At 41.9% G+C, this 27304-nt stretch overlaps 1 protein-coding gene across 1 annotated transcript in view; it reads left to right on the forward strand.

Annotated features, from left to right (window-relative positions):
• FMR1NB (FMR1 neighbor) overlaps positions 1-27101 on the forward strand; it is a 126595-nt gene extending 99494 nt beyond the window's left edge. The window contains exons 6-7 of the mRNA XM_052662633.1: positions 15588-15716; positions 26983-27101. Of these exons, the coding sequence (XP_052518593.1) occupies positions 15588-15716; positions 26983-27101 (248 nt within the window). The remainder of the gene's footprint in view (positions 1-15587; positions 15717-26982) is intronic.
• The last annotated feature ends 203 nt before the right edge of the window (positions 27102-27304 follow it).

Below are 27304 nucleotides of genomic sequence, written 5' to 3' on the forward strand. Positions count from 1 at the left end.
GTATATTCCCTAAATCCACACATGCTCATAGTCATGGTAACATGATTCTCAATTGTGAAAAACTAAAAACAAACCAAATGGCCATCAATAGATTGTGTAGGTAAACTGTGGAATATTAATAAAAACCAAATTAAATACAACAAAACACAGTATAGATAAATCTTATAACATTATGCTGAGTGGAAAAAAAAAAAAAAAGGAAGACCAAAAGAAACACATGGTGATTTCATTTATAGAAAATTCAAAATTATGGAAAACTATACTGTAAGACTTGGTACTGCATATATATGTGGTTAAATCATATAGAAAAACAGGGAACTAGTTACTGTACAATTTAGGATAGTGACATCTGTCATGGTCCAGGTGCAGGCTGGAAAAGGATTTCCAGACATGAGACAGAATGAGAGGGAAATAAAGTTTATTAGAATGGGAGACAGAGCTCAAGGGAGAACCAATGTTGAACAGGGCTCATTAGTCTACTTTTATACCCAGGTACAAGGAATGGGATAGGGGTCTTGCGGGTCATTTGCTGATTGGATGAGGCATGTATACTAGGTGGGGAAGAGTATGACAAATACCTTCTCCCTATGGGGTAGGAGGGGAGACAGGTCATACTGCTCAGGAGGACCTGAAATCCGTTAATAGTTACAACATGGGGGAGGGAAGGACAATAAAGGTCTGGTTTTTCCATTCTTGCATTCCAAGACCCTCCTTAGTTTTATCTGCTCTTTCATCCTTGAGTCACCATAACATCAAGGGCAGTGATGATCTGTAGAAGATACAGGGGCTTCTGGGTAGCAGATGTGATATTGTGATTTATAAGAAATATACATTTGGTCATTCAGGTGACCAAAATATTGTTGTTGTTGTTGTTCAGTCGCTCAGTCAAGTCTGACTCTTTGTGACCCCATGGACTGCAGCATGCCAGGCTTCCCTGTCCTTCACCATCTCCAGGAGCTTGTTCAAGCTCATGTCCATTGAGTTGGTGATGCCATCCAACCATCTCATCCTCTGTCATCCCCTTCTCCTCCTGCCTTCAATTTTTCCCAGCATCGGGGGCCAAAATATATTTCTCGTATATAGTCTTTAAAAATTTTTTTTAATGGAAAGATAATTGCTTTACAGAATTTTGTGGTTTTCTGTCATACATCAACAAGAATCAGCCATAGGTACACCCATGTCCCCTCCCTCCTGAATCTCATATGTAGTCTTTGTTCATGGATCCTGGCTCTCAGATTCTAAAACCCTTGTAATGTCCTATGATAAGAGCCATAAAAATTGATGGAGAAGATTCTTGAGAGTCCCTTGGACAGCAAGGAGATCCAACAAGTCAATCCTAAAGGAAATCAGTTCTAAATATTCATTGGAAGGATTGATACTGAAGGTGAAACTCCAATACTTTGGCCACCTAATGCAAAGAACTGACTCATTTGAAAAGACCCTGATGCTGGGAAAGATTGAAGGCGGGAGGAGAAGGGGAAGACAAAGGATAAGATGGTTGGATGGCATCACCAACTCAATGGACATAAGTTTGAGCAAACTCTGGGAGTTGGTGATGGACAGGGAGGCCTGGCATGCTGCAATCCATGGGGTCGCAAACAGTCAGACACAACTGAGCCACTGAACTGAAGAGCCATAAAGGTGTCATCTGTTATGTTAATGAGGTAGTTCTTGGAAAGCCCTTAGGTGTAGGAGGCTTCTTGCCAGGAGCCTTAACCAAGTGATTAGAGGGTTGCACGGAAAAGGTCAGTTTTCATTCCAATTCCAAAGAAAGGCAATGCAAAAGAATGCTCAAACTACTGCACAATTGCACTCATCTCACATGCTAGTAAAGTCATGCTCAAAATTCTCCAAGCCAGACTTCAGCAATATGTGAACCGTGAACTCCCTGATGTTCAAGCTGGTTTTAGAAAAGGCAGAGGAACCAGGGATCAAATTGCCAACATCTGCTGGATCATCGAAAAAGCAAGAGAGTTCCAGAAAAACTTCTATTTCTGCTTTATTGACTATGCCAAAGCCTTTGACTGTGTGGATCACAATAAACTGTGGAAAATTCTTCAAGAGATGGGAATACCAGACCACCTAACCTGCCTCTTGAGAAATCTGTATGCAGGTCAGGAAGCAACAGTTAGAACTGGACATGGAAGAACAGACTGGTTCCAAATAGGAAAAGGAGTCCGTCAAGGCTGTATATTGTCACCCTGCTTATTTAACTTATATGCAGAGTACATCATGAGAAATGCTAGGCTGGAAGAAGCACAAGCTGGAATCAAGATTGCTGGGAGAAATATCAATAACCTCAGATATGCAGATGACACCACCCTTATGGCAGAAAGTGAAGAGGAGCTAAAAAGCCTCTTGATGAAAGTGAAAGAAGAGAGTGAAAAAGTTGGCTTAAAGCTCAACATTCAGAAAATGAAGATCATGGCATCTGGTCCCATCACTTCATGGGAAATAGATGGGGAAACAGTGGAAACAGTGTCAGACTTTATTTTGAGGGGCTCCAAAATCACTGCAGATGGTGACTGCAGCCATGAAATTACAAGACACTTACTCCTTGGAAGAGAAGTTATGACCAACCTAGATAGCATATTCAAAAGCAGAGACATTACTTTGCCCACTAAGGTCCATCTAGTCAAGGCTATAGTTTTTCCTGTGGTCATGTATGGATGTGAGAGTTGGACTGTGAAGAAGGCTGAGCACCGAAGAATTGATGTGTTTGAACTGTGGTGTTGGAGAAGACTCTTGAGGGTCCCTTGGACTGCAAGGAGATCCAACCAGTCCATTCTGAAGGAGATCAACCCTGGGATTTCTTTGGAAGGAATGATGCTAAAGCTGAAGCTCCAGTACTTTGGCCACCTCATGCGAAGAGTTGACTCACTGGCAAAGACTCTGATGCTGGGAGAGATTGGGGGCAGGAGGAGAAGGGGACGACCGAGAATGAGATGGCTGGATGGCATCACAGACTCGATGGACGTGAGTCTGAGTGAACTCCAGGAGATGGTGATGGACAGGGAGGCCTGGCGTGCTGCAATTCATGGGATCGCAGAGAGTCAGACACGACTGAGCGACTGAACTGAACTGAACTGAACTGAACTTTCAGTCCCTTCTCCCCCACCTCTGGGAAGCAGTGATGGGTTGTAGATTGAGTTCAGTTACCAGTGGTCAGTAATTTAGCTCATCATGTGAATACAAAGAAGTCTCCATAAAAACCTGAAAAGACAGGGTCAGAGAGCTTCTGGGTTGGTGACTACATGGCGGTGAGGGGGGGCACCTGGAGAAGTCATGGAAACCCTGCTTCCATTCCCCAGTTCTTGCCCTCAGCTTCCCTCTCATCTGGCTGTTCCTGAGTTATATCATTTTATGATCAACTGAGGGTCTTGTAAGTAACATGTTTTCTCTGAATTCTGTGAGCTGCTTTAGTAAATTAGTTGAACCTGCGGGGGCAGGGATGGTGGTGAATCATTGGAACCTTCAGTCTGTAGCTGATTGGTCAGAAGTGAGGGTGATAACTTGGGCTTGAAACTGGCATCTGAAGTGGTGGGAAGGCAGTATTGTAGGACTGAGCCCTTAACCCGTGAAATCCGCTGCCTGGGGAATGCAAGGAAGGGATTTTCAGTAGCAGGGAGCCTCTTTTCTGCTAGGACTGACTCTGGAACTGAGGGAGGAGCTGCCAAATTCTATCAGCACTTGGATAGTGCCCAGTAAAGAGCTCTTGAGAGAGTGCTGCTCGGTTTGTGGACTGCAGTTCCATGGTGAATGGACGACATCCTGTTTCAGAGCCTCCACTCCAATAGAAGAAGGTAAAACAAAATCAGTCATCTCAGTGGGCTGAATTGCATGCTATTTTCCCAGCAGTGATGGGAGAACTGAAAAGTGGTTAAAAAAAAAAAAAGCCCCTGTGTTTGGCTCTTTACTGACTCCTGGGCAGTGGCCAGTGGTCTGGCCCTGTGGTCAAGCAGGAGGATGGTAGAAACCTGGCTTATTACATGACTGTCTGTGTGAGGCACAGCCCTATGGAAATTGGAGGGCTACATCAAAGTAGGAAAGTTGAGGCCCATCAGAAGCACCCCTTCAGGTTAGGAAGGTGATTGGAATTCTCAAGCAGATATTCCCGTGTGCTCACTTAAGGTAGCTGCCTGGGTCCATTTGAGATAAGTGGACACCAGGGGTTGGAAGCAATGTGCAGACAGACAGACAGACTGAATCTAGACATAGTCCTCTTGCAGCCTCTGAGGCAAAACATGCCAATAAGGACTGCTGTGTGTGTCAGCAGCAGACAGAGACTGCAGATGGCTCTACGGTCAGACTGCGGCTGATGGCCCTGGAGGCTGCAAATGAGTCCTGCCAGGAATAGACAGAGACCCTCGATGGGGCTTACAGGTGGTAGATGCAGATGCTCTGAGTGCCCTAAAAGAACCAGAAGATAGTGCACCAGTTTGGACAGCAGAGCGTCATTTCTTCTGAGCAAGGACATCACCTTATAGCTGATAATGTCCAGTGATGGGCAGAGAGATCTCCTCGGAGAGTAATAGTTTGGTGGAGAATGGGAACGGACAGTTGAAATGTTGGTTGTCTAAAATGGGGGAGAAATCAAGCCATGAAGGGCTGGGTTACAGGCCTTCATGAGTGTATACTCACACTCAACATGAATAGGAGTGGGGCTAAAGGACGGTCCCTACTGGAGAGATTTTTGTCTTCCTAGTGGATCTGGGGAAGATGGTGTGAGGAAGGTGTGTGTACATCCTTCCCTGTATCACTGCAATTTTTCCTTTTCTCCTTACTTGGTGCTATGGTCATAGGACCAGGGATACAGCTGTCACACAAGGTCTGGAAACAAGGATGACCCCTTACCGCCCAACAATCATGTAAGTCAAGATAGTGACACCTTCCTAGATTCTCACTCAGTCATTAATAACTCTCCAATCCATCATCACATGTTATGAAAATGTCTCCCAGGACAAAGCCACTCAGGTCTGCACATTTCTACTCAATCTAGTCAGGTTCCAGAAGAGGAGTGTTCTCAGCAATACACATGTGTCTGAACTTTAGACACAATTCCTAAGGACGTGAAGGGGCGGGTTGTGCCTTCATCCCATCTGCCAAATTGGTACTAACAGTAATTCAGCCTGGTGGTAAAAATAGCCCACTAGTTGCATCTTTGTAACCTATGTAATGTTACTCTGTGTGAACAGGAGTGGACTGTGGAGGAGGAACTTTCTAGACTAGTGTTGCTGCCTGCTATTGCTTTCTATTACTTGCTAAACTACTATTGCTGCCAGCACAGTGTCTCTTAGGTTTCGGACATTAGGTGGAAAAGTCTGGATATAAATGGAGAGAAGAAAAAAAAAAGTTGCTGATGAATAAATAAAGGGGTTATGTTATGTAATGAGGGAAATCCAATATTACAGTAACATCTATTTCAAAAGAGGCTCAGAGCCAGAAATGATATTAGCTGGAGTATGTCAGGTACCTGAAAGAATAAAGCCATGTACTGCCGAGACTACTCCTGCTTTTGGAACCTAACCTAGATGGCAGGGTAGACAGGTCATACTTGTGAGTGAGGCCTATTAATGGAGTGATCACTGCTTTTAATGAATCCAACATTGCACTCAGAATCCCACTTCTGATTTTCAGTACATATAAAACACTTTATAAAATGCTCTTGAGGGCAGCCAGGAAGGTTACTATAAAAAACATGAGCATTTTTCAGCACTGTCCCTAAGTTATTCTCAGGGGAAAGATGTCTGAATGTAAAGGCAGTATCTTTAAGACCCTGGCTTGCACTATCTGATTTTGCCCTTTCCAAGCATTCACCATTGTAAAAAGCTCAACCTTAGATAATGCCTGCCCGTCCATTTTTAGTTTCTGATCTTCAGCTACTAAAGCAGTACTGGAGACTGAAACACAAATGAAAACACATTTTTTTTCCCCCACCATGCTAATTTCTCACCAGGCTGCATCCACTCAGAAGTAATGTAGTTGGCTCAAGGTGTCTTTAGAGCACAATTTCATCACTGGTGCTTCTTTAAATATCCAGAGAAAGAATTTTCTCTGGAATAGGGTTAAACTGGTAAGGATTTCAGGCTCTCAAGTCTGATCTCTTGAAAATCTTCTGCACATCCTTAAGTTTTTCCCTTGATCTTCAAATAGGTACTGATTAGATTTGTGGTGGCAAGTAACAGGGCATGGGCAGAGGCCTGGCCATGAGCAAATAGAAATCGGAGGACCAAGCAGGGGCCATAGCATTGGAATATCCTCTCACTTCACACAATGCAAACCACTGATGGAATGTGAATGATCCAACTGATCCAACTGAAAAGAGGATGGGTCTTAGGGTCACAATGCATCCTTCACGTGGGCTCACATTCTCTCTCCTCTTTTCTCTTCTGGGGAAATGTGAATGGATGAAAATGAAATGAGATGAAATACATGGATTTCTTTGCTGATGTTCAGTGTTAGTACTTAGCTTTTTCCTCTTCCTTTTAACAAACCCATTGCAGGATAAGTCTGGTGGATCATAGTGCCTATCCTGGTGTCTATCCTATTGTGCTCTCAGATTTCTCAGGAGCCCCTGGTGGCTCAGATGGTAAAGAGTCTGCCTGCAGTGTGGGAAACCTGGATTCGATCCCTGGATTGGGACGATCTCCTGGAGAAGGAAATGGCAACCCACTCCAGTATTCTTGCCTGGAGAATCCCATGGATGGAGGAGCCTGGCAGGCTACAGTCCATGGGGTCACCAAGAGTTGGACACGACTGAGTGACTTCACTTACACTTTCGTTCTGGTGCCTATCCCATTGTGCTCTCAGGAGATTTCTCAGAACCATAACAGGGGATACTCTGGACACTCTCTATCCCAATGTAATCAGAACAACTCCACTTCCTTCATTTAGTCATTGAGGAAGTATTTTCATGATGAGTATTTTATACTGGTCCCACCTCTCTCTGTATGTGTGTGTTTGTGTGTGCATATATGAGAAGTCCCAGTGGCAACAGAGAACACGAGTCTTTGGGAGCACTGAAAGGGGGGCCAGGATGCCTGAGTGAAGTGTAAGCATGGGGAAGGTGACAGGGAGCAGTGAAAGTCTGTTTTATTATATGTGATGGATCCCAGGTCTTTGGACTCACTAGATGTTATTTTCTTGGCACTGGTGAGACTTATCCACATCTGTCTCAATAGTCTGGTATCTCAGAATACATTTGAGAGAATAACTAGGAGGGGGTGAGGTGCCTTCAATAAAAGTGATTTATTTTATTTTAAAACTAAATTAAATCATATTTAAAATTTAATTTGTAACTATTTCAATTTGTTGACCAAAGCTTTATGTCCACTGATTAATAACTTCTCCCTTTCTGGGCAACCACCATTCTACAGCTTGACTCTATGAATTTGACTACTTTGGTACATCATATAATGAAAATGACCCCCCAAGAGACTGACTCAAGCTTGACCGTGAGTGTCTGGGAGTCTCCGGCAGAGGTGTGGGTCGGCAGTGGCCTGCTGCAGGGTTGGGGACACTGAGTGTAGCAGTGTGTGCATGGGATCTTTTGAAGGAGGTCGCCATTAACTTCATTACCTCCACCACGGTTTCAGTTCAGTTCAGTTCAGTCGCTCAGTCATGTCCGACTCCCTGCAACCCCATGAACTGCAGCACAGCAGGCCTTCCTGTCCATCACCAACTCCCGGAGTTCACTCAGACTCATGTCCATCAAGTCAGTGATGCCATCCAGCCATCTCATCCTCTGTCGTCCCCTTCTCCTCCTGCCCCAATCACTTCCAGCATCAGAGTCTTTTCCAATGAGTCAACTCTTCGCATGAGGTGGCCAAAGTACTGAAGTTTCAGCTTCAGCATCATTCCTTCCAAAGAAATCCCAGGGCTGACTTCCTTCAGAATGGACTGGTTGGATCTCCTTGCAGTCCAAGGGACTCTCAAGAGTCTTCTCCAACACCACAGTTCAAAACCATCAATTCTTCGGCACTCAGCTTTCTTCACAGTCCAACTCTCACATCCATACATGACCACAGGAAAAACCATAGCCTTGACTAGACGGAACTTTGTTGGCAAATTAATGTCTCTGCTTTTCAATATGCTATCTAGGTTGGTCATAACTTTAACTCCAAGGAGTAAGTGTCTTGTAATTTCATGGCTGCAGCCACCATCTGCAGTTTTTGGAGCCCCCAAAAATAAAGTCTGACACTGTTTCCACTGTTTCCCCATCTATTTCCCATGAAGTGATGGGACCAGATGCCATGATCTTCATTTTCTGAATGTTGAGCTTTAAGCCAACTTTTTCACTCTCTTCTTTCACTTTCATCAAGAGGCTTTTTAGTTCCTCTTCACTTTCTGCCATAAGGGTGGTGTCATCTGCATATCTGAGGTTATTGATATTTCTCCCAGCAATCTTGATTCCAGCTTGTGCTTCTTCCAGCCCAGCGTTTCTCATGATGTACTCTGCATATAAGTTAAATAAGCAGGGTGACAATATACAGCCTTGATGTACTCCTTTTCCTATTTGGAACCAGTGTGTTCTTCCATGTCCAGTTCTAACTGTTGCTTCCTGACCTGCATACAGATTTCTCAAGAGGCAGGTCAGGTGGTCTGCTATTCCCGTCTCTTTCAAAATTTTCCACAGTTTATTGTGACCCACACAGTCAAAGGCTTTGGCATAGTCAATAAAGCAGAAATAGATGTTTTTCTGGAACTCTTGCTTTTTCGATGATCCAGCAGATGTTGGCAATTTGATCTCTGGTTCCTCTGCCTTTTCTAAATCCAGCTTGAACATCTGGAAGTTCACGGTTCACATACTGCTGAAGCCTGGCTTGGAGAATTTTGAGCATGACTTTACTAGCATGTGAGATGAGTGCAATCGTGCAGTAGTTTGAGCATTCTTTGGCATTGCCTTTCTTTGGGATTAAAATGAAAACTGACCTTTTCCAGTCCTGTGGCCATGGCTGAGTTTTCCAAATTTGCTGGTATATTGAGTGAGACACTTTCACAGCATCATTTTTCAGGATTTGAAAGAGCTCAACTGGAATTCCATCACCTCCACTAGCTTTGCTCGTAGTGATGGTTTCTAAGGCCCACTTGACTTCACATTCCAGGATGTCTGGCTCTAGATGAGTGATCACACCATCATGATTACCTTGGTCTTGAAGATCTTTTTTGTACAGTTCTTCTGTGTATTCTTGCCACCTCTTCTTAATATCTTCTGCTTCTGTTAGGTCCATACCATTTCTGTCCTTTATCAAGCCCATCTTTGCATGAAATGTTCCCTTGGTATCTCTAATTTTCTTGAAGAGATCTCTAGTCTTTCCCATTCTATTTTTTTCCTTTATTTCTTTGCATTGATCACTGAGGAAGGCTTTCTTATCTCTTCTTGTTATTCTTTGGAACTCTGCATTCAGTTGCTTATAGCTTTCCTTTTCTCCTTTGCTTTTCACCTCTCTTCTTTTCACAGCTATTTGTAAGGCCTCCCCAGACAGCCATTTTGCTTTTGTGCATTTCTTTTCCAGGAGGGGATGGTCTTGATCCCTGTCTCCTGTACAATGTCATGAACCTCAGTCCAGAGTTCATCAGGCACCCTATCTATCAGATCTAGTCCCTTGAATCTATTTCTCACTTCCACTGTATAATCATAAGGGATTTGATTTAGGTCATATCTGAATGGTCTAGTGGCTTTCCATACTTTCTTCAATTTAAGTCTGAATTTGGCAATAGGGAGTTCATGATCTGAGCCACAGTCAGCTCCTGGTCTTCTTTTGGTTGACTGTATAGAGCTTCTCCATCTTTGGCTGCAAAGAATATAATCAATCTGATTTCGGTGTTGGCCATCTGGTGATGTCCATGTGTAGAGTCTTCTCTTGTGTTGTTGGAAGAGGGTGTTTGCTATGACCAGTGCATTTTCTTCGCAAACCTCTATTAGTCTTTGCCCTGCTTCATTCTGTATTCCAAGGCCAAATTTGCCTGTTACTCCAGGTGATTCTTGACTTCCTACTTTTGCATTCCAGTCTCCTATAATGAAAAGGACATCTTTTTTGGGTGTTAGTTGTAAAAGGTCTTGTAGGTCTTCATAGAACCATTCAACTTCACCTTCTTCAGCATTATTGGTCAGGGCATAGACTTGGATTACCATGATATTGAATGGTTTGCCTTGAAAATGAACAGAGATCATTCTGTCGTTTTTGAGATTGCATTTAAATACTGCACTTTGGACCTTTTGTTGACTGATGTCTAGTCCATTTCTCCTAGGGAATTCTTGCTCACAGTAGTAGATATGATATAATGGTCATCTGAGTTACATACTCCCATTCCAGTCCATTTTAGTTTTCCAAATCCTAAAATGTTGACGTTCACTCTTGCCATCTCTTGTTTGACCAGTTCCAATTTGCATTGATCATGGAGCTAACATTCCAGGTTCCCATGCAATATTGCTCTTTGCAGCATCGGACCTTGTTTCTATCACCAGTCACATCCACAACTGGGTGTTGTTTTTGCTTTGGCTCCATCCCTTAGGTAGATATATTCCTAAGTATTTTATTTTTTTGTTGCAGTGGTGAATGGAATTGTTTCCTTAATTTCTCTTTCTGTTTTCACATTGTTAGTGTACAGGAATGCAAGGGATTTCTGTGTGTTAATTTTATATCCTGTAACTTTACTGTCTTCATTGATTAGCTCTAGTAATTTTCTGGTGGAGTCTGTAGGGTTTTCTATGTAGACGATCATTTCGTCTGCAAACAGTGAGAGTTTTACTTCTTCTTTTACAATCTGGATTCCTTTTATTTCTTTTTCTGCTCTGATTGCTGTGGCCAACACTTCCAAAACTTTGTTGAATACTAGTGGTGAGAGTGGGCACCCTTGTCTTGTTCCTGACTTTAGGGGAAATGCTCTCAATTTTTCACCATTGAGGATAATGTTTGCTGTGGGCTTGTCATATATAGCTTTTATTATGTTGAGGTATGTTCCTTCTATGCCTGCTTTCTGGAGGGTTTTTATCATAAATGGATGTTGAATTTTGTCACAGGCCTTCTCTGCATCTATTGAGATAATCATATGGCTTTTATCTTTCAAATTGTTAATGTGGTGTATTACATTGATTGATTTGTGGATATTGAAGAATCCTTGCATCCCTGGGATAAAGCCCACTTGGTCATGATGTATGATCTTTTCAATATGTTGTTGGATTCTATTTGCAAGAATTTTGTTAAGGATTTTTGCATCTATGTTCATCAGTGATATTGGCCTGTAGTTTTCTTTTTTGCAGCATCTTTGTCAGGTTTTGGTATTAGAGTGATGGTGGCCTCATAGAATGAATTTGGCAGTTTACCTTCCTCTGCAATTTTCTGGAAGAGTTTGAGTAGGATAGGTGTTAGCTCTTCTCTAAATTTTTGGTAGAATTCAGCTGTGAAGCTGTCTGGTCCTGGGCTTTTGTTTGCTGGGAGATTTCTGATTAAACTTTTGATTCCCGTGCTTATCATGGGTCTGTTAAAATTTTCTGCCTCTTTCTGGTTCAGTTTTGGAAAGTTATACTTTTCTAAGAATGTGTCCACTTCTTCCAAGTTGTCCATTTTATTCGCATATTGTTGCTGGTAGTAGTCTCTTATGATCCTTTGTATTTCTGTGCTGTCTGTTGTGATTTTTCCATTTTCATTTCTAATTTTGTTGGTTTGATTCTTCACCCTTTGTTTGTTGTGAGTCTGGTTAATGGTTGTCAATTTTATTCATCTTCTCAAAGAACCAGCTTTTGGCTTTGTTGATTTTTGCTACGGTCTCTTTTGTTTCTTTTGCATTTATTTCTGCCCTGATTTTTAAGAATTCTTCCCTTCTACTAACCCTGGGGTTCTTCATTTCTTCCTTTTCTGGTTGCTTTAGGTGTAGAGTTAGGTCATTTAGTTGACTTTTTTCTTGTTTCTTGAGGTAAGCCTGTATTGCTGTGAACCTTCCCCTTAGCACTGCTTTTAGTGTCCCATAGGTTTTGGGTTGTTGTGTTTCCGTTTTCATTCATTTCTATGCATATTTTGATTTTTTTTTATTTCTTCTGTGATTTGTTGGTTATTCAGCAGCATGTTGTTCAGCCTCCATATGTTGGAATTTTTAATAGTTTTTCTCTTGTAATTGACATTGAATCTTACTGCATTGTGGTCAGAAAAGATGCTTGGAATGATTTCAATTTTTCTGAATTTACCAAGGCTAGTTTTATGGCTCAGGATGTGATTTATCCTGGAGAGGGTTTCCATGTGCACTTGATAAAACAGTTGAAATTCATTGTTTTGGGGTGAAATGTCCTATAGATATCAATTAGGTCTAACTGGTCTATTGTATCATTTAAAGTTTGTGTTTCCTTGCTAATTTTCTGTTTAGTTGATCTATCCATAGGTGTTAGTGGGGTATTAAAATCTCCCACTATTATTGTGTTATTGTTAATTTTCCCTTTCATACTTGTTAGCATTTGTCTTACATATGGCGGTGCTCCTATGTTGTGTGCATATATATTTATAATTGTTATATCTTCTTCTTGGATTGAGGCTTTGATCATTAAGTAGTGTCCTTCTTTGTCTCGTTTCACAGCTTTTATTTTAAAGTCTATTTTATCTGATATGAGTATTGCTATTCTGCTTTCTTTTGGTCTCTATTTGTGTGGAATATCTTTTTCTAGCCCTTCACTTTCAGTCTGTATGTGTCTCTTGTTTTGAGGTGGGTCTCTTGTAGGCAGTATATATAGGGGTCTTGGTTTTGTAACCATTCAGCCAGTCTTTGTCTTTTGGTTGGGGCATTCAACCCATTTACATTCAAGGTAATTATTGATCAGTATGATCCTGTTGCCATTTACTTTGTTGGTTTGGGTTCGAGTTTATACCCACTTGCTGTGTATCCTGTCTAGAGAAGATCCTTTAGCATTTGTTGAAGAGCTGGTTTGTTGGTGCTGAATTCTCTCAGCTTTTGCTTGTCTGTAAAGCTTTTGATTTCTCCTTCATATTTGAATGAGATCCTTGCTGTATATGGTAATCTGGGTTGTAGGTTTTTCTCTTTCATCACTTTAAGTATGTCCTGCCATTCCCTCCTGGTCTGAAGAGTTTCTATTGAAAGATCAGCTGTTATCCCTATGGGAATCCCCTTGCATGTTATTTGTTGTTTTTCCCTTGCTGCTTTAATATTTGTTCTTTGTGTTTGATCTCTGTTAATGTGATTAATATGTGTCTTGGGGTATTTCACCTTGGGTTTTATCCTGTTTGGGACTCTCTGGGTTTCTTCGACTTGGGTGGTTATTTCCTTCCCCATTTTAGGGAAGTTTTCAACTATTATCTCCTCAAGTATTTTCTCACGGTCTTTCTTTTTGTCTTCTACTTCTGGAACTCCTATGATTCAAATGTTAGGGTGTTTAACATTGTCCCAGAGGTCTCTGAGGTTGTCCTCATTTGTTTTAATTCTTTTTTCCTCTCTGATTCATTTATTTCTAACACTGTATCTTCTACCTCACTTATCCTATCTTCTGTCTCCTTTATTCTACTGTTGGTTCCCTCCAGAGTGTTTTTGATCTCATTTATTGCATTATTCATTATTGATTGACTCTTTTTTATTTCTTCTAGGTCCTTGTTAAACATTTCTTGCATCTTCTCAATCCTTGTCTCCAGGTTATTCACCTGTAACTCCATTTTGTTTTCAAGATTTTGGATCATTTTTACTATCATTATTCTGAATTATTTTTCAGGTAGACTCCCTATCTCCCCCTCTTTTGTTTGGTTTAATGGGCATTTATCATGTTCCTTTACCTGCTGAGTATTTCTCTGCATTTTTATCTTGTTTAGATTGCTGTGTTTGGGGTGGCCTTTCTGTATTCTGGCAGTTTATGGTTCCTCTTTATTGTGGAGGTTCCTCACTGTGGGTGGGGTTGGATGGCTGGCTTGTCAAGGTTTCCTGGTTAGGGAAGCTTGTGTCAGTGTTCTGTTGGGTGGAGCTGGATTTCTTCTCTCTGGAGTGCAATGAAGTTTTCAGTAGTAGTTTTGAGATGTCTATGGGTTTGGTATGACTTTGGGCAGCCTGTATATTGAAGCACAGAGCTATGTTCCTGAGTTGCTGGAGAATTTACGTGGTAGGTCTTCCTCTGGAACTTGTTGCCTCTTGGGTGGTGCTTGGTTTCAGTATAGGTATGGAGGCTTTTGGATGAGCTCTTATTGATTATTGTTCCCTGGAGTCAGGAGTTCTCTGTTGTTCTCAGGTTTTGGACTGAAGTCTCCTGCCTCTGGTTTTCAGTCTTATTATTACAGTAGCCTCAGGACTTCTCCATCCATACAGCACTGATGATAAAACATCTAGGTTAATGGTGAAAAAATTCTCTATAGTGAGGGACACCCAGAGGGGTTCAGAGTTACATGGAGAAGAGAAGAGGGAGGAGGGAGATAGAGGTGACCAGGAGAAGAGCAGGAATCAAAAGGGGAGAGAGCAAGCTAGCCAGTAATCAATTCCCTATGTTCTCTCCACAGTCTGAAACCCTCAGAGAGCTTCATAGATTTACATAGAGAAGAGAAGAGGGAGGAATGAGATAGAAGTGACCAGCAGGAGAAAAGGGGGAATTAAAAAGAGAGAGACAGATCTAGCCAGTAATCAGTTCCCAAAGTATTCCCCACAGCCTGGAACAGACAAAGAGATTCACAGAGTTGGGTAGAGAATAGATGGGGGAGGGAGGAGATAGAGGTGACCTGCAGGAGAAAAAGGAGAGTCAAAAGGGGGAGAGAGTAATCAAGCCAGTGATCACACTCCTAAGTAAAATGGGTACTGAAGATTGGATTCTTAAAGCTACAAAATTGATAACAAATACCAAAAAGCAAAGATTAAAAATCTAGAATAGAGGTTAGACTCTCAAAAATACAATATTAAAAAAAATCACAGAAATTAAAAAAATATATATATGAAGTTTGCTTTAAAAATAGGATCTTTTTTTTGCAAGGCAATAGTAGGTTATAAAAATGAAAATTAAAGGAGTAATAGAGGTCTTAAAAATAAAAAAATTAAAAATTAAAAAATTGATAATGATAAAAATATATCTAGGAATTTATCTGGAGCTGTTGCAGGTAGTGTGGGGTCAGTTCAGTTTCAGATAGTTCCTTGTTCCAGCTTATACTTCTCCAGATCTATAGGCCCCTTCCAATGCAGTGGGTGCTAACTACAGGGTTTTAATCTGTTGCACCTGTCACTTCCAAAGCAGTTCCCTCTGTTTATTTTAGCTTCTTCTGTTTGCAGGTCTCTTCAGTTTCTAATTTCTGCTGTGACACAAGGAGACGAAGGTTGTCACTTATTTAGGCTCACTTCTTCAGTCGTGCTGTGAGGAGGGAGGAACACTGCAAACAAATATCACTGGCACGTGTGGGGAGTGCTCACAGTGTCTTGGCCACAATGGGATTGCCCTCGCTCACAACTCGTGTGCTTTCATGGTCTACACTGCTCAGGCTCCACGTTGCTCTGCAGGGGAGTTGTGTAAACTGGGCCCTTGGTTGCATGCACTTCCCAGGTCTAAGCTACTCAGGATCAGGTTCTCGGGTACTCCACAAAGGCGCAGACTCTGTTGGGCCTGTGTTCTGTGCTGTTCCCAGGTCCGAGCAGCTCAGGCAACCAGGTGCTTGGCGAGCGCACTCTCCCTAAGTGGGAGCTGTGTCTTATTGCCTCCCCGGTCGGTCCCAGCCCCTTGGTTTCCCGGGTGGCAGCGAAAGCGCCTGTCTCAGGTATGCTGTGTGTCTCTTCTGGGGAGCTGATCTCTGGCTGCGACCCTCCCGGCAGATGTCAGCCATCCAGAATCCCAAGAAGTCTTGGTTGGCAACTGGGAGCCTGCTTGCAGTTTGCAGAGGATGGGTCTCTGGGGCCAAGAACCCTGGATGCCCCCCGCTGGCCTTCCTGCCTCAGGCAGGGGATGGTCCAGCCTGCAGTCCGCTTGCTCTCCTCTGGTGTTCGCTCAGCAGTGCCTTAGGTTAGGGCTTTTCACAGGATAGTTCTCTCTCTCTCTCTCTTTTTTTTTTCTCTCTCTGGCTATCCCACAGTTTGGGTTGCTATCTCACGGTAGCTCCCTCAGATTGCCCTCAGGGCATTCAGGTCATTTCTTACCCAAGCAATGCAGTCCGCCCCTCCCTGTTCAGCCCCCACTTGCTGGTGGCAGATGCAAGCATCTGGGCTAATTTTCTGCTGGGAGTTTTCGTTAGGCGCATAATTTCTGGGGTTAATTTATTTATTTAAATTGAAGAAAGTAGGGGAAACTATTAAACCATTCAAGTATGACCTAAATCAAATGTCTTATGATTATACAGCGGAAGTGAGAAATAGATTTAAGGGACTAGATCTGATAGAGTGTTTGATGAGCTATGGATGGATGTTCATGACATTGTACAGAAGACAAAGATCAAGACCATCCCCATGGAAAAGAAATGCAAAAAAGCAAAATGGCTGTCTGAGGAGGCCTTATAAATAGCTGTGAAAAGAAGAGAAGCAAAAAGCAAAGGAGAAAAGGAAAGATATAAGCATCTGGATGCAGAGTTCCAAAGAATAGCAAGGAGAGATAAGGAAGCCTTCCTTAGTGATCAGTGCAAAGAAACAGAGGAAAAAAATAGAATGGGAAAGACTAGAGATCTCCTCAAGAAAATCAGAGATGCAAAGGGAACATGTCATGCAAAGATGGGCTCGATAAAGGACAGAAATACTATCGACCTAACAGAAGTAGAAGATATTAAGAAGAGGTGGCAAGAATACACAGAAAACTGTACAAAAAAAATCTTCACACCACCCAGATAATCACGATGGTGTGATCACTCACATTCACTTAGAGCCAGACATCCTGGAATGCAAAGTCAAGTGGGCCTTAGGAAGAATCACTAAGAACAAAGCTGGTGGAGGTGATGGAATTCCAGTTGAGCTCTTTCAAATCCTGAAAGATGATGCTGTGAAGGTGCTGCACTCAATATGCCAGCAAATTTGGAAAACTCAGCAGTGGCCACAGGACTCAAAAAGGTCAGTTTTCATTCCAATCCCAAAGAAAGGCAATGCCAAAGAATGCTCAAACTACTGCACAATTGCACTCATTTCACACGCTAGTAAAGTCATGCTCAAAACTCTCCAAGCCAGGCTTCAGCAATACGTGAACCATGAACTTCCAGATGTTCAAGCTGGTTTTAGAAAAGGCAGAGGAACCAAAGATCAAATTGCCGACATCTGCTGGATCATGGAAAAAGCAAGAGAGTTCCAGAAAAACATCTATTTCTGCTTTATTGACTATGCCAAAGCCTTTGACTGTGTGGATCACAATAAACTGGAAAATTTTGAAAGAGACGGGAATAGCAGACCACCTGACCTGCCTCTTGAGAAACCTATATGCAGGTCAGGAAGCAACAGTTAGAACTGGACATGGAAGAACAGACTGGTTCCAAACAGGAAAAGGAGTACGTCAAGGCTGTATGTTGTCACCCTGCTTATTTTAAAATCATTTATCACTTACTTATTATTATTAATTTTTTTCAGTTTATAATATTGTATTGGTTTTGCCATACATCAACATGAATCCACCACGGGTGTACACGTGTTCCCCATCCTGAGCCCTCCTCTCACCTCCCTCCCTGTACCATCCCTCTGGGTTATCCCAGAGCACCAGCCCCAAGCATCCTGTATCCTGCATCAAACCTGGACTGGTGATTTTTTTCTTATATGGTATTATACATGTTTCAATGCCATTCTCCCAAATCATTCCACCCTCTCCCTCTCCCACAGAGTTCAAAAGACTGTTCTATACATTTGTGTCTCTTGCTCTCTCGCTTACAGGGTTATCGTTACGATCTTTCTTCGTTACTGTCTTTCTAAATTCCATATATATGTGTTAGTATACTGTATTGTTGTTTTTCTTTCTGGCTTACTTCACTCTGTATAATCGGCTCCAGTTTCATCCACCTCATTAGAACTGATTCAAATGTATTCTTTTTAATGGCTGAGTAATACTCTATTGTGAATACGTACCACAGCTTTCTTATCCATTCATCTGCTGATGGACATCTAGGTTGCTTCCATGTCCTGGCTATTATAAACATTGCTGTGACGAACATTTAATTTCTATGCAGAGTACATCATGAGAAATGCTGGGCTGTAAGAAGCACAAGCTGGAATCAAGATTGCCAGGAGAAATATCAATAACCTCAGATACGCAGATGACACCACTCTTATGGCAGAAAGTGAAGAGGAACTAAAAAACCTCTTGATGAAAGTGAAAGAGGAGAGTGAAAAAGTTGGCTTAAAGCTCAACATTCAGAAAATGAAGATCATGGCATCTGGTCCCATCACTTCATGGCAAGAAGATGTGGAAACAGTGTCAGACTTTATCTTTTTGGGCTCCAAAATCACTGCAGATGGTAATTGCATCCATGAAATTAAAAGACACATACTCCTTGGAAGGAAAGTTATGACCAACCTAGATAGCATATTCAAAAGCAGAGACATTACTTTGCCAACAAAGGTCCGTCTAGTCAAGGCTATGGTTTTTCCTGTGGTCATGTATGGATGTGAGATTTGGACTGTGAAGAAAGCTGAGCGCTGAAGAATTGATGGTTTTGAACTGTGGTGTTGGAGAACACTCTTGAGAGTCCCTTGGACTGCAAGGAGATCCAACCAGTCCATTCTAAAGGAGATCAGTCCTGGGTGTTCATTGGAAGGACTGATGTTGAAGCTGAAACTCCATTACTTTGGCCACCTGATGTGAAGAGTTGACTCATTTGAAAAGGCCCTGATGCTGGGAGGGATTGGGGGCAGGAGAAGAAGGGGATGACAGAGGATGAGATGGCTGGATGGCATCACTGACCTGATGGACGTGAGTTTGGGTTAACTCCGGGAGTTGGTGATGGACAGAAAGGCCTCGCGTGCTGCAGTTTATGGGGTTGCAAAGAGTCGGACATGACTGAGCGACTGAACTGAACTGATTTATTTATTTATTTATTTATTTTTCTTCCCTGTTATATTGCCATTTGAGATTCCAAAACTCCCCACAGACCCGCTGGTGAGAGGGTTTCTTGGTGTTTGGAAACTTCTCCTCTTTTAAGACTCCCTTCCCAGGACGGGTCTCCATCTCTAACTCTTTTGTCTCTCTTTTTGTCTTTTATATTTTGTCCTATCTCTTTTCGAAGACAATGGGCTGCCTTTCTGGATTAGATGTCTGGGTTAGATGTCCTTTCTGCCTGATGTCCTCTGCCAGCATTCAGAAGTTGTTTTGTGGAATTTGCTCAGTGTTCAAATGTTCTTTTGATTAATTTGTGGAGGAGAAAGTGGTCTCCGCATCCTATTCCTCTGCCATCACAGGACTGCCCCCGGTTCTTTAAAAATTAAACACCGAATTCTCTTATGATCTAGCATTCCCACTTGTAGGCATTTATCCAAAAGAACTGAAGATATCACAGTGGTATTAGTGTTCCTGTGTCCATTTTAGCACTGCTCATGGTAGCCAAGATGTAGGAAACAACCTACATGTCCATCAACAGAGGAAGGGATAAAAAGCTCTTGATAATGAGATGGTGTGCAGACAGGGAGAGTACTATAGATTGTAACCTCCAGGTCTTAGATTTAATAATCTGAATTTTTTGAGTTGGTTCAAATCCAGCCATGTAATTTGCTTAAAGTCTGTCTCCTAATATAGCTTTTTGTATGCAAGGCCCATGTTTGCATATTTTACTTATTTATTGCCTGGCTACACACTAGTATTCAGTAGATGCTCAAGAAGTATACTAGCTGGATGAATGAATGAATGGATGAATGAATGAATGTTGTCCCAGAGAAATTTGTCAAATGCAAGTGTGAAAATGTGAAATTTCTAGAAATTGATTCCATGCAAATCAGGTACCAAAGTGAATACATTGCTTTGGCACAATGGATTTATTTCCTGCATAAATGGAGTGATTGCAGGGTTTCAGGGAAGACTTCATGAAGGAGGGGATGACTAAGATGAATTTTAAAAGGTAAGAAGGAGTGAGATGGTAGAAAGGATGGTCCCAGGAGTGGCAACCTGGCATGAGAAAGGTGTGTGGAGTGTGAGACTGTATGGCGCAGTCAAGGAATTGCCAGGAGTTTGGGATGGTGCTCATGAGAAAGGGGACAGAAGTGAGACTGGAGAGGTGATGAAGGCCAGATTGTGAACAGCCTCAGTGCCACATCTTGAGCAACATGGAGCCACTGAAAAGTGTTTTAACCATGAGAGTGACACAATCACATTTGTGTTCAGGAAAGATGTAAGGTGGAGAGTATATTGGTTTCATAGGAAAAGGGCAAGACGGGAGGTAGAGAGAATATTTATGAATCTAGGGCAGTGCTAGAGGTAAGAGTTCTGTTTTGGATATACTCAATTTTATGTGCCTACATCATAGTTACACAGAGCTGTCTAGTACTCTGTTGGATATTTTGATAGAGGCTTGTAGTCCTCACCCATATCCAGTTTGCCTGTTCTTACCAGCACATTGGAGGATTCCATTTGAAGTTAGATGGGGTGTTGTGACAATTTCTAACCAACAGGCTATGAGTGGTAATAATGTGAGTTGGTTCTGGGCCAAAGTATTGATTTAGCAGTATAACTCTCCAGTCTCTCTTCCCCTGTTGCATTGACCAAGCAGACTGTCTCCTCTCACATGTAAAGTGAAGGTGAAAGTCGCTCACTTGTGTCCAACTCTTTGAGACCCCATGGACTATATGAAGCTTCCCAGGTGGCTCAGACAGTAAAGAGTCTGTCTGCAATGCCGGAGACCCAGGTTCATCCCTGGGTTGGGAAGATCCCCTGGAGAAGGAAATGGCAAACCACTCCAGTATTCTTTCCTGGAAAATCCCATGGACGGAAGAACTTGGCTATAGTCCATGGGGTCATAAAGAATCAGACACGACTGAGCAAATAGTCCATGGAATTCTCCAGGCCAGAATACTGGAGTGGGTAGCCTTTCTCTTTTCCAGGGGATCTTCCCAACTCAGGGTCAAACCCAGGTCTCCCACATTGCAGGGGGATTCTTTACCAGCTGAGACACAAGGGAAGCCCAATAATACTGGAATGGGTAGCCTGTCCTTTATCTAGTAGATTCCTGACCCAGGAATCGAACCAGGGTCTCCTGCATTGCACACAGATTCTTTACCAACTGAGCTATCAGGAAAGTCCCATCATGTGTAGGTCCAGATAATGGCATTTCCATCACTCTGAACACTTGGAGGACAGAGCTTTGGAATGTTACCCAGGTATATGTTACATACAGTGTCCACAGGAAATCAACATTTGTGAAACGACTGAGGTTTTGAATTGTTTAAACCAAATTGTAACCTATTGCATCCTGACTAATGCAGAAATGCATGTCTAAAGTTCAGGAATGATATCTGGGCTATCCGTGAAGACTGAAAATCACTGATATACAGATGTAGCTGAAGCAATAGAGATGTATGGGACCACCCTGGGCAGGGAGATGGGTAGAATGAATGGAAGAGCCATGGGCTGAGAACAGGAACAAAGCTCCAGAATTTAAGGGCAAGGTAGAAGAAGATAAGCCAACAAAGAAGAATTAGAACAATGAGTCAGAGAGATGGGAAGAAAAAAAAGAGAACTGAGGTGCCACGGGAATGAAGGGAGGAGAGTTTCCAGACAAGTGGTCAGCAAAATCAGATACAGCAAGGAGGTCAAGTCTGATGAAGTCCTGGGACACGTGCAGATGATTTGGCAGCTAGGAGATGTTTAGAGGGCTGGCTGGGACCATTTTCAGAGGACGACTGACCTGAGAATCCAAGTTCACTTTGAACTGGTGAATGGGGATCATGATAGTGACTAAACAACAACATAGATGAAAGGAATAAGTAGAATGTAGGTAACCATCTGTAATAGCTGAAGTGACTTAGCTTAAGAGATCTTAACTGCCATCGGTCTTTAATTAGTCATGTAATTTGCTTAAAGTCTGTCTCCTAATGTAGCTTTTTGTATGCAAGGTCCATGTCTGCGTATTTTACTTATTTATTGCCTGGCTACACACTAGTATTCAGTAGATGCTCAAGAAGTATATTAGCTGGATGAATGAATGAATGAATGGATGAATGAATAAATGTTGTCCCAGAGAAATTTGTTAAATGCAAATGTGAACTTCCAGAGGACAATGGAGGACAAGATTAGCAATTGCTATGAGATCAAGTCTATTTGGAGCCAATATGACTAGCTTTCATTTTTCTTGATCATAAAATAAATATATGCTCATTGTAGACAAAACATAGAAAGTCATAAAGTGATTTAATAATTTCACCACAAAGAAATACTTATTGATACTTTGGCTCTTTCCCTCCAGTCTTTTATAACACACACACACACACACACACACACACACACACACACACCTGTACACGCATGTTCTTCTTTGTGAATTGCTCTACCTTGATCTCTGTTTCTGTTGGGGTCATAGTGTTTTCCTTTTCAATTTGTATTAGTTCTTTATATATTAAGGATAATCACCTTTTCTACATTTGTTATTAATCATCTCCTTAGTTTATTATTTGCATTTTAATTGTTTATGGTCTTGGACATGCTGAAGTATAAGATTTGCATGCGGCCAATATCTGGCTCTTTTATTTTTTTTCATTGAGAGTGTAACTTTGAGTTGGAAATTGGACTCTGACAACTGTTAGCTTGGTGACCTTGGGCAACTACTTACCTTATATTTCTATAAGTTGGTTCCATTACCTATAAAATATGGGTGTGCTGTGCTTAGCTGCTTAGTCATGGCCAACTTTTTGTGACACCATGGACTGTAGCCTGCCAGGTTCCTCTGGGCAAGAATACTGCAGTGAGTTGCCATGCCCTCCTCCAGGGGATCTTTCCAACCCAGAGATTGAACCCAGTCTCCTGCACTGCAGGCAGATTCTTTACCATCTGAGCCACCAGGGCTACCTAAATTATGGTTTGTGTGGAATATATATTTTGTACTTCCTAGCTTTAATGTGAAAGATTAAATGAGATAATGCATACAAAAAGTTAGTGCAGTGCCTGGTACATGATGTGTTCAATGTGAGCTATTATTCCTCTACTGAATTTACCCATAGGGATTGTTTTTCATTATGTCAGAGAATACTCATCTGTATTTTTTATGTTTTATATATATATATATATTTCAAAATCATTGTCTATTTTTTCCTTTGTCTCTTCAATCTATTTGGAATTTGGTTTGGAGTGATGTAGCTCTCCCACCTGAATTACTGGAAAGTTTATTGTTTGTTGTTTGTTTGGTTGAAAAATCCCCCAGCTTTGAATCTGAATGTTTTCTAAACTTTGTGTTGATGTTTGTAGGAGCTGATGAATCAGAATCTGCTGTGGGTATAGGTTTGTGACAAGGCATTCATGATGTAGGTTTTTTTCTGCAATGTATGTCAGTAAAAGTAATTGTAAATGGAACAACACATTTTCTATTCAGAAAATCCATTTGGTCATCGTTTGGGGTTTGGCTAAGCAAGGCCCCTGCTCCCATAATGGACCTGCAGTATCAGCATAGTGTGGGAGCTTGTTAGAAACGCAGAATCTCAGGCTGTGCTCTGGACCTGCTGAATCAGAATCTGCATTTTAACAAGAGCCCAGAAAAGTCTGAGGAATAGTAAGCTAGACCATACTTTAATATATATATAAAGGCACACATATAAACACACACCTTTTTGGCAAAGTAAGGCATATCATTGTAGAATATTTGGAAATTTCAGTTAGGTGGAAAATAAAAATTACATAAAATCCAATCACCTGTAGTTAGTTCCTGTGAATACTATATTTTCCTCTAGAGTTTTAGTCATTATTTTTAAATTGGCATATCAGTGTACATATGGCTGTGCATCCAGATTATTACTTGGCATTTCCACATGCACCAAGTGTTCTTTACAATAATGATTTTAGTAGCCACATAATGACCCATCCTATGGATAAGGTGTCATTTCGTCAGCCTTAACTCCATTGTTAAATAGTCCAGTTGTTTCTGTCTCTTTGGTATTGTGCTGTAAACATTCTTGAACATGCATTTTGAATAAATATCTCATTGACTCCTACAGATATAGTCCTATAGGATTAAAGAAGAGGAATGATGGTAGGAATTTCGATATATATAGCCTAATGGTTGCAACAATTTGCCCTTCATGGCAGTGAACAAACATGCCTGCTATGATATCTCTTCCAGCCAGCATTTCTTTAAGTTCTTTATTTTGAAATAATTATAGATTCATAGGAAGTTGGAAAAGTAGTACTAGAGTCCTTTGAGCCCTTCAGTCTCCCAATGGTGATATCTTATATAACTGTAGTACAATATCAAAACCAAAAAATTGACATCCACTGGTACAATACAGTTGACCACAGATGTTATTCAGATCCTTGCCAGTTTTTATGTGCACTTGTGTGTGTGTGTGTGCATGCATAGCTCTAGGCCATTTGATCCATATATAGATTTGTGTAATCTCCACCATAGTCAGGATATGGCACTGTTCTTTCACTCTAACAGAACTCCCTTGTGCTTCCCCTTTAAAGTCATGCTCATCTCCTGCGTCAGTCTTTGTCCCCTGACAACCATGAATCTCTCTTTCAGCTTTATGGTTTTGTCTTTTCAAGGATGTTATATAAATGCAAGCATACAGTATGTAACCTTTTGAAATTGGCTTTTTTTCCAGTCAAAATGATGCACTTGGGATCCATTCAAGCTAGTGCATATATCAATATTTCATTCCTTTTTATTGCTAAGTAGTATTCCATTATGGGTATGTAATAGACTTTCTATCAGGGATGTTTTGGTTGCTTCTACTTTTCAACTACTATGAATAAAGCTTCATGAACATTCATGTATAGGTTTTTGAGTTGACCTGAGTTTTCATTTCTCTAAGATAAATGCCAAAGAATGCAATCATTGGATTGAATGGTAAATGGATATATAGATTTATAAGAAACTGCCATACTCTTTCTAGAGTGGCTATGCCATTTTACATTCCCATCAGCAACATATGAGTGATCCAGTTTCTTCACATTCTCACCACTTTTGGTGTCACTGTCTTTGATTTTAGCCATTCTGATAGGTAGGTATGATACCTTAATGTCCATTTCCCTCCTGGCCAGTCTTCATATTTTCCCATGTGTTTATTTGTCACCCATAGCTTCTTCTTGGTGAATTATCTGTCTATTTCTTTTGTACAATTTCGCATCAGATTTTCTTGTTATTGTTGAATGTTAATAGTATTTATCTACTCTATTTAATGTCTGTAGTCTAGTTAACAGTGTTGTACTGATGTCAGTTTCCTGATTTTGTTGCTGTAGTAGAATTACAGAAGACATCACCATTGGTGGAGACTGGGTTAAGAGTACTGGGGACTCCAGTACTCAAGTGGTTAACTTTTTCAGATATGGTGTTGCAAATATTTTCCCCAGTTTGTAGTTTTGCTTTTTGTTTTTTAATCATCCTAACAGAGTCTTCGCTCTTTAAAAACAGAGCAACCATTTTACGCAGTTACTGAGAAGAATAGTCTTCCCTGGTGGCTCAGACAGTAAAGAATCTGCCTGCAATTCAGGAGACGCTGGTTCGATCCCTGGGTCAGGAAGATCCCCTGGAGAAGGAAATGGCAACCCACTCCAGTGTCCTTGCCTGGAGAATCCCATGGACAGAAGAGCCTGGTGGGCTACAGTCCATGGGGTTGCAAAGAGTTGGACAGGACTGAGCGATTAACACTTTCACTTTCACAATGAGAAGAACAGACAGGAACCTGCATGTGGAGTGTGGAGAAATGCAAAGGAGCACTACTGTTGACCAGCTGAACCGATATCCCTCTTGTAGTCTCCTTAGCAGATGTGCAAATGTCCCTCATCACCTCAGCGGTGTTGCACTGATGTGGTCTTATCTGCCTCCCTTGCAGGGCCTGCGCTGCTTTGAGATTCCTCCCTTGGGCAGAGAGTATATAAAGTTCCCCTGCTGCAGGAAGCCTTCAACTTCTTGCCCAGTTCCAATCTTCTTTTACTATTTTCTCATTTTCTATTTTTATTTTTAACTTTTTGGCCACACTGTGCAACCAGGGATTGAACCCGAGCCCCTCACAGTGGAAGCCTGGAGTCCCATGCACTGGATGACCAGGGAAGTGCCCCACCCCCCGCCGCCACTGCCCACCCTGCCCTTGTTCCATTCCTTCTGCTAGATATTTCTCGATCTCTTGGTGTATAAATCTCTCTGCTTGGCATAATGCCTCCACGAGCCTGCGTTCCCGCCTCTCCCTGGTGGCTGGCACTGACCCAGTGCCAGTCTTCTTCCTTTGCTTACTCTTTTGGTCTTGGCTTCTTACACACCCAATCTGTGGTATCTGCTGAGCTGAACTAGAATCACCCATAGCTACACAGACTAGTACAATGGTGATTTTAACACTAGACAGCTCAGGATGGGAAAAACTGAAAGATTCAGTTCCAGGCTACACGATGGTCAAAGTTGAGGATGGCATCTGTGCTTTACCCACCAGTGGCCAGGGATAAAAACATAGAGGGTGCATGGACATGACACTGCGCCTTGGTTGGTTCCCTGCAATTCTCTACTTGAAAGAAAAGAAAATATATGAGAGAGACAAGTGCACAGATGGGGGCAACAATCACATCTGCAGCACTTGGGCTTCCCAGGGGGCTCAGTGGTAAAGAATGCATCTGCCAGTGCAGGAGACTCAGCAGATGCGAGTTCTATCCCTGGGTCAGGAAGATGCCCTGGAGGAAGGTAAGGCCACCCACGCTAGTATTCCTGCCTGGAAAATCCCATGGACAGAGGAGCCAGGTGGGCTATAGTCCATGGAGTCACAAAGAATCAGACATGACTGAGCACTCAACACTCATTCGATCATATTTATTCTGTGTTCAGTTATCAAGAAGCATATACAGAGCCAGGATCTGCTTTTATTTGATTAACATGATGAATCCTACAAATGAACAGTCATTAATTAGAGGAAAACACACTCCTCCTGCCTGTCTTCCAATTCCAGACTTAAAGCTATTCTGTGAATGTAGGAAATGGTTCCAGAATGCCAGTGGTATGCTGGAGCCAGCTTGTACCTTCCAGCAAGAACTAGCTGTGTGCATCTCTTCCCAGTTCTGCCTTTAGGGACATGATATTGGTAATGTAAACCAGCCATGGTGGGAATCTTTACACTGTGAAATCAGCAAACACCACATATTGGGGTTTTTTATTTTTTCTTGGAGAGTCAACTGAGCAACATACAGCAGTTCATTCCTGAGTGCCTACCAGTGGGTGTTGTATACACTCTGGACATGACACACAATCTCACTCCTGGGACCTCAACATCT

The sequence above is a fragment of the Budorcas taxicolor genome, chromosome X (genome assembly GCF_023091745.1).
Source record: "Budorcas taxicolor isolate Tak-1 chromosome X, Takin1.1, whole genome shotgun sequence".
NCBI classification, from domain to species: Eukaryota; Metazoa; Chordata; class Mammalia; order Artiodactyla; family Bovidae; genus Budorcas; species Budorcas taxicolor.